Source organism: Vanellus vanellus (assembly GCF_965231255.1).
Source record: "Vanellus vanellus genome assembly, chromosome: 25".
NCBI classification, from domain to species: Eukaryota; Metazoa; Chordata; class Aves; order Charadriiformes; family Charadriidae; genus Vanellus; species Vanellus vanellus.
The window spans coordinates 5804113-5810112 of NC_138930.1; the positions used below are offsets into that span (position 1 = coordinate 5804113).

The 6000-nt window shown below is 63.7% G+C and overlaps 1 protein-coding gene across 1 annotated transcript; it reads right to left on the reverse strand.

Annotated features, from left to right (window-relative positions):
- Nucleotides 1-667: 667 nt before the first annotated feature.
- MATK (megakaryocyte-associated tyrosine kinase) lies at nt 668-5517 on the reverse strand (the record flags this gene model as incomplete). The annotated part of the gene is given in 12 exon segments (XM_082495455.1): nt 668-1354; nt 1489-1575; nt 2309-2504; nt 2612-2685; nt 2865-2949; nt 3041-3140; nt 3290-3355; nt 3456-3549; nt 4506-4725; nt 5063-5178; nt 5337-5477; nt 5479-5517. Coding segments are annotated over 12 exon segments (1401 nt in total). The 3' UTR covers nt 668-1171.
- Between the last annotated feature and the right edge of the window lie 483 nt (nt 5518-6000).

Consider the following 6000-nt stretch of genomic DNA (forward strand, 5'->3'; position numbering starts at 1 on the left):
TCCTGCGCCGCTCACTGCACCCAAGGGTGCTTTGGGGGGGACGGTGGTGCAGGGAGACAGCGGGGTGCTGCTTTCTTGGGGTGATGGGGAGGTGGAAGGAGCCACCGAGCCCCAGCGCACCCCAGCTCGGGCTGGAAGACCCCCATTGCATGGGCTATGATGGAGACCAGCACCCACAGGGCCGGATCCTGCTGGGGGGAGCCCTGCGCCGTGGGCACCCAGAGGCACCCACACCGGCATGGAGGGTTGGAGGTGCAAGAAGTCGGCGCAGAGGAGACCCAAGAGGATTAGCTGAAAAAACCCAATCGAGGGGCAAAGGACTGGAAGGAAGACGAGGCGGCGGGTGGGCGCACACGCGTGCGTGCGGCCCCGTGCCCCCGTTAATCCCGGCTCCACCGAGACGTCGGGATTGCTTGGGAGCCGGCGCGGCCGGGGGCTTCCCGCTGCCGGAGGATGTGCCCCAGTCCCGTAATCTATATGCGAGCAATTCCCATACAGACTCTGATTAAAAGAATAATCCCCGGCTGCGCAGAGCCCCGAGGGGAGAGGGGTCAGGCCGTGCAGGCCGCAGCTCCCGGGCCCCCCCCCCAAGCTTTTCCCTGTGCTTTGCCAGGCCCCAAGCGAGGGATAGGCCTAATTTGAGTCCAGAGGCTTAAAGATGCCGTTGAACTAATTTCTTTGGTTTAATCAAAAAGCCCAAATCCGGATGGTTTAGCTGGCTGTGCCCGGCGTCCCCGCGTGGGGCCGGGTGGCTGGAGCGGGGCTGGGTTGGGGTTGGGGTTTCATCCTCTGGTGAGTGGAGATGTCCTGCCCTGTCCCCCGTCACTAGGAGGGACAGCTTGAAGGGACCCCATGTGTGGCACCCGCTGTCCGGAGCAGATTGTGGGGTGTGTGGGGTACGGCCCCCCTTGGGAGGGGAGATCGACCCCATGGGAACCTTCTCTGGGCTGTGTGGTGGGAAGAAGGAGCTGTGCCTCGATGAAGGGAGGCCATTGCCTCCTCTTCGGGCACCCCGAAGGAGGAGAGCCCCCCGCAAGCTGCTGCCCCGTCTCCACAAGGAGAGATCGGCACTGGGAGCAACTCCACTGCCCGGCCACTCCTTGCCACTCCACTCCCAACCCCGGCGGGTCCAGGGGACTTCTGGCCACGGGTCCTGGGAGCGGGACAGGGGTTAAACGTCCCTCAGGTGCTTCAGCTCCTTCTGCAGCTTCTCCGTGAGTTTCTTGAAGGATGGCCGCTTGCATGGCTCCAGCTCCCAGCAGCTCTTCATCAGGGCATAGACGGTGGGTGGGCAGCCCTCGGGGGCCTCCATGCGGTACCCCTGCTCCAGCAGCTCCGTCACCTCCTTCAGGCTCTGGCAGGATGGAGAAGCCAGCTGGGACCCCTCTTCCCTGCCCCCCTGGGGACTCGCCCTGGCCAGGGGGCATGTCTCCATCCCATTGATGCCAGCGAGGTGTGACCTGCGGCGTCCCCCAGCACAGCACTCACCAGCTTGGGGTAGGGCGCTCGTCCAAAGGAGAAGGTTTCCCACAGGAGGATCCCGTAGCTCCACACGTCCGACTTGGAGGAGAATTTCTGTGGTGGCAGGAGGACAGGAGGCTGAAGCTGGCCAGGGGCTGCGCTGGGCCTCCATCCCTCCCCGAGGGCAAGACAGGAGATGGCACCTGCCCCCCACCACCCCCTGCTCCCCAGGGTGCGACCCCCCCTTCCCTTCCCTTCCCTTCCCTTCCCTTCCCTTCCCTTCCCTTCCCTTCCCTTCCCTTCCCTTCCCTTCCCTTCCCTTCCCTTCCCTTCCCTTCCCTTCCCTTCCCTTCCCTTCCCTTCCCTTCCCTTCCCTTCCCTTCCCTTCCCTTCCCTTCCCTTCCCTTCCCTTCCCTTCCCTTCCCTTCCCTTCCCTTCCCTTCCCTTCCCTTCCCTTCCCTTCCCTTCCCTTCCCTTCCCTTCCCTTCCCTTCCCTTCCCTTCCCTTCCCTTCCCTTCCCTTCCCTTCCCTTCCCTTCCCTTCCCTTCCCTTCCCTTCCCTTCCCTTCCCTTCCCTTCCCTTCCCTTCCCTTCCCTTCCCTTCCCTTCCCTTCCCTTCCCTTCCCTTCCCTTCCCTTCCCACCACCCACGCAGCCCTGGGTCCATCCTGCTGCATCCCGATGGTGCCTCCCCAATTCCCACGACGCGCCAGGTCAGGATGGAGCCCGAATTTCAGGAGATGTGGGGCTGAATGTGCCAGAAGCCACCACAGGGCAGGGGCAGGTTGGTGGGAACAGGGGACGAGCTGCTTTGGGAGGGCCCCCCCCTCCTTTCCCACCATCGCTCACGTTGTGTTTCAGGGCCTCCGGCGCCGTCCACTTCACGGGCAGCAAAGTAGCGTCTGCGCCCTTGGGATTGACCCGGGCCAAACCGAAATCGCTCACTTTGGCCACGTTCTCCTCGGAGATGAGGATATTGCGGGCAGCCAGGTCCCTGTGCACCAGCTTCTTGGACTCCAGGTAATCCATGCCCTGGGCCACGTCCCTGCCGCGGGAGGCAGATCACAGTGTCACCACATGTCCCCACCCCGGGGCTGCGTGGGGGGATGCAGAACACCCCTCCCCTGCCTGGAGGGAGGGAGATGGACTTACAGAGCGAACAGGAGGAGCTGCTGGGTCGGGACGAGCGCCCGGCCCCGCGTGCGCAAGAAGTTCACCAGGTTGCCCTGTAGAGAAGGAGAAACATGGTAAGGACCACCAGGACCGGGGCTGCCCCGCAGATTTTACCTCTCGCAGGGGCTGCAGCACCTGGCACTCATCCAACCCAGGCCCCAAAGGGGGATTTTGTCCCCAAATCTGAGTGGTGACGGGTCCTGCTGGCTGAGGACCAGCTGGGTGCTCTCACCTTGCTCATGAACTCCATGACAATGTAGAGGCCGTTGTGCAGGATCACGCCGAGCAAACACACCAGGTTTTTGTGCCGGACCTTCCTGAAACAGAGGGGATCCGGGTCAAGGGGGTGCCCGCTCATCCCTGGGGCATGGGGCAGGGTTGAGCCATTTCCCCCCACAGGGATCTCACGTCATGGCAGCAGTTTCAGCGAGGAAGGCCTGGGCAGTCACATCACACTTGATGTTCTTCACAGCCACCTTCTGCCCCATATATTCGCCCTGCAGGACATCTGGGAGGGGATGTGGGGGGTGAGGTTCAGCCCCGCACTCGAACTTGACCCCTGCGTCCCAGGCTGAGCCCCCCATGCCACAGGATGGGGAGGGGACATCAAAGGGAAGCCCACAGCCAGGGAAGCTCCAACCCCGTCTTCTCACCTACCTCCAAACTCGCCTTGCCCGATGCGGTCTCCCAGTGTGAGATGCTGCAGGTTCAGCAACCAGCCGGCTGGGCAGGGGCACAAGGGTGGGTTAGCAGGTGGCACCAGGGGGTGCATGCTGCCTTGTCCCCAAAACCCAGACCACGACCCTCTCCCGTCATTCCCTACCTTTGGCCAACTCCTCCTCGGCTGACTTCATCCCAGTTTTTGGTTTGGGCTTCACCAGCTTGGTGCAGATGGCTCCCTGCTCCTTCATGTAGAACTGCCGAGGGATGGAGAGATGGAGGCAATGAGGCGATGCTACCTCTTAGCCCCAGGTTTGGGGTGTGGAGCTGGGAAACAGCTGCAGGATGCTCCATGGGACCCCACCACCATCGTCACCCTCGAGGGGCCAAGAGCCGCGTTTCCCCCAGCGCTGTGATTTGCAGCCCACGTCTCAGCCCTGCTCCCCTCGGGGCACAGCCAGGGAAACACCGTGACGGCCCACGGCCGATCCAGGATTCCACCGGTCAGCCAAGAGCAGTTTGCAGAGGCAACACGGAGCGGAAGCGGCAGGACAGCTCTCGCAGTTACAGAACGGGGCCGGGGCAGCTGAAAGGGGAAAGGATGCACCCGAAAGCAGAAATTGTGTCTAAATGAGGAAAACGTGAGAGTGCAACCCCCTGGAGAGGAGACAGGCAGCAACTACAAGACAGGGTGAAGATGGACCTTGAAGAAGAGCTCGCTGGAAGGACGAGAGCTAACGCGGCAGCCTGGGAGCCCCATGGAAGCAGCAGGAGAGAGGGGGGCACGGAGGGGAGAGAAACATGGCAAAACGCCTCCAGCCTCGGCAGGGCTCAGACTTCGTCCAGGGGTGGCAGATGCTGCCGGGATCTTCGTTTTCCAAAATGCCCTACGCCCCACTGCTGCGTGGAGCACCGAACGAGCAGGGATGGGGGGAAATGGGACCCTGGGCAAGGGGACCGGGGCTGCTGCCAGCACGGCTGCTTCGCAGCAGAGGACGTCCCCGGGGCATCCCAGATCTGTCCATTGCACCCCAAACTGAGTGGGAACCACGAGCCTTTAGCAGGGACGGGGAATTACACCGGGTGATGAAACCCAATGAAAACCACAGGAGGAAGGGACAGGGACCTGCCACTGCGCCAGGTGACACCATGAGGTTCTCGCCCTCGGTCCGGTGCTGGCGGCGCTCGCTGCTCAGGGAGGGGGGGGTCTCACCTCGATCATGTCGATGAGGTTGGAGAAGTACTGCTGACTGTCGATGCTGAGCGTGTTCTCCTCGTGCACCACGCGGTAGTGGATCACCTCCTTGCCAAAGCTCACGCACAGCACGTAGTCACCGGGGTGCCGGACGGACTCGCGCACCAGAAACAGCCCATCCTCGGCGGGCTGCAGCTCCTGCACCGCCTCCACCCCTGAGATCTTCCCGTGAAACCAGCTAGAGAGAGGGACATTGGGGAGAGGGGCTGTGCCGGCAGGCTTCTCCCCGGTGGGGAGAGCAGACCCCCCGTCAAAGCTAGGTAGACCCCATTGCATAAAACCCCTCCCCGTGAGGCCCATCCAAGCTGGGTGGGCACAACTGGGGGTCTTTACAGCCAGGCACTGGCCCCAGCAAATCCCTCCGTCACCAGGGCACGGCTACGGGCTGCTCTGCCCCCAGCTGCCCACCCAAAACCTGGGTGGGGGGAAAAACACTGGACTCATCTGCTGTCGCAGCCCCTGGGGGCTGAGTCCCGTGTCGTCCCCCCCCGGTTCCCCCCCCTGGCTGTACTCACGGCATGAGGCTGAGCTTGGGGTCGACGCGGATGGCACCGCGCTCCCGCAGCGCGCTGGCCGCCAGCAGCCCCTCCTGCCCCGTCTCGTTGTGCCTGGCGCGGTAGGAGCCCTTGCCCTGGGGGCGAGAGGGTCTCAGAGCGAGGGAAGGAAGGCAGGATCCCCCTGGGAAGGGGGGAGGGACCTGTCCCCGGCGGCTCAGCTGATGGCACTAGGGTCCCGTCCCCTCCTTGCCCTCCCGGGGCAGCGCCTCTCCCGTGCGCCCATTGGGCTCACCTCCACAGCCTCGATGATGGTGACCACGTCGCCCTTGCGGAAGGCCAGCTCCTGGGCCTTGGGCTTGGTGTGGTCGTACTTGGTGACGCACTGCGTGCCGGGGGACCAGTGTTTCTGCAAGGGAGAAGGCAGCGTCAGCAGGGACAGCAAGAGCTGGTCCCCCTTCGCCTCCCACGGCCATCGGGGCCAGCCCCAAGGACCCTTCTGAAGCCCTGGCTGGGCACAAGGGGCACCGGGCACGAGTCCCCCTGCACCCCACAGTGGTCCTGGGGGGACATGTCACCCTGATGTCATCAGGGGAAGTGCTGGTATCCCTGTGGCAGCCCCACTCACCCTGGACATGGTCGACCGTCAGTGCATCAGGGACTCCCTGTCCTCTCCTGCTGCCACCTGCAGAGAAGAAACCAAAGGGGGCTGCGGAGAGATGGGGCTGAGCTGGCCCCTCCTGGGCCACCACTGTTGTCCCCACAGGGTCCTCTGGTCAACGCAGCTCCTTGTAAGCCCATCCATCACCCAGGGCAGCCCCGCACCACAGGAGCTTAAGAGCAGGCTGCAAACCCTGCCCGCGCTGGCTGTACCCTGGGGACACTCCTGACCCAAACCCAGGGGGGAGAAGGACCCAGCTGTCCTGGCCCCTGCCCCGTCTCCCTGCCTTGGAGTCCAA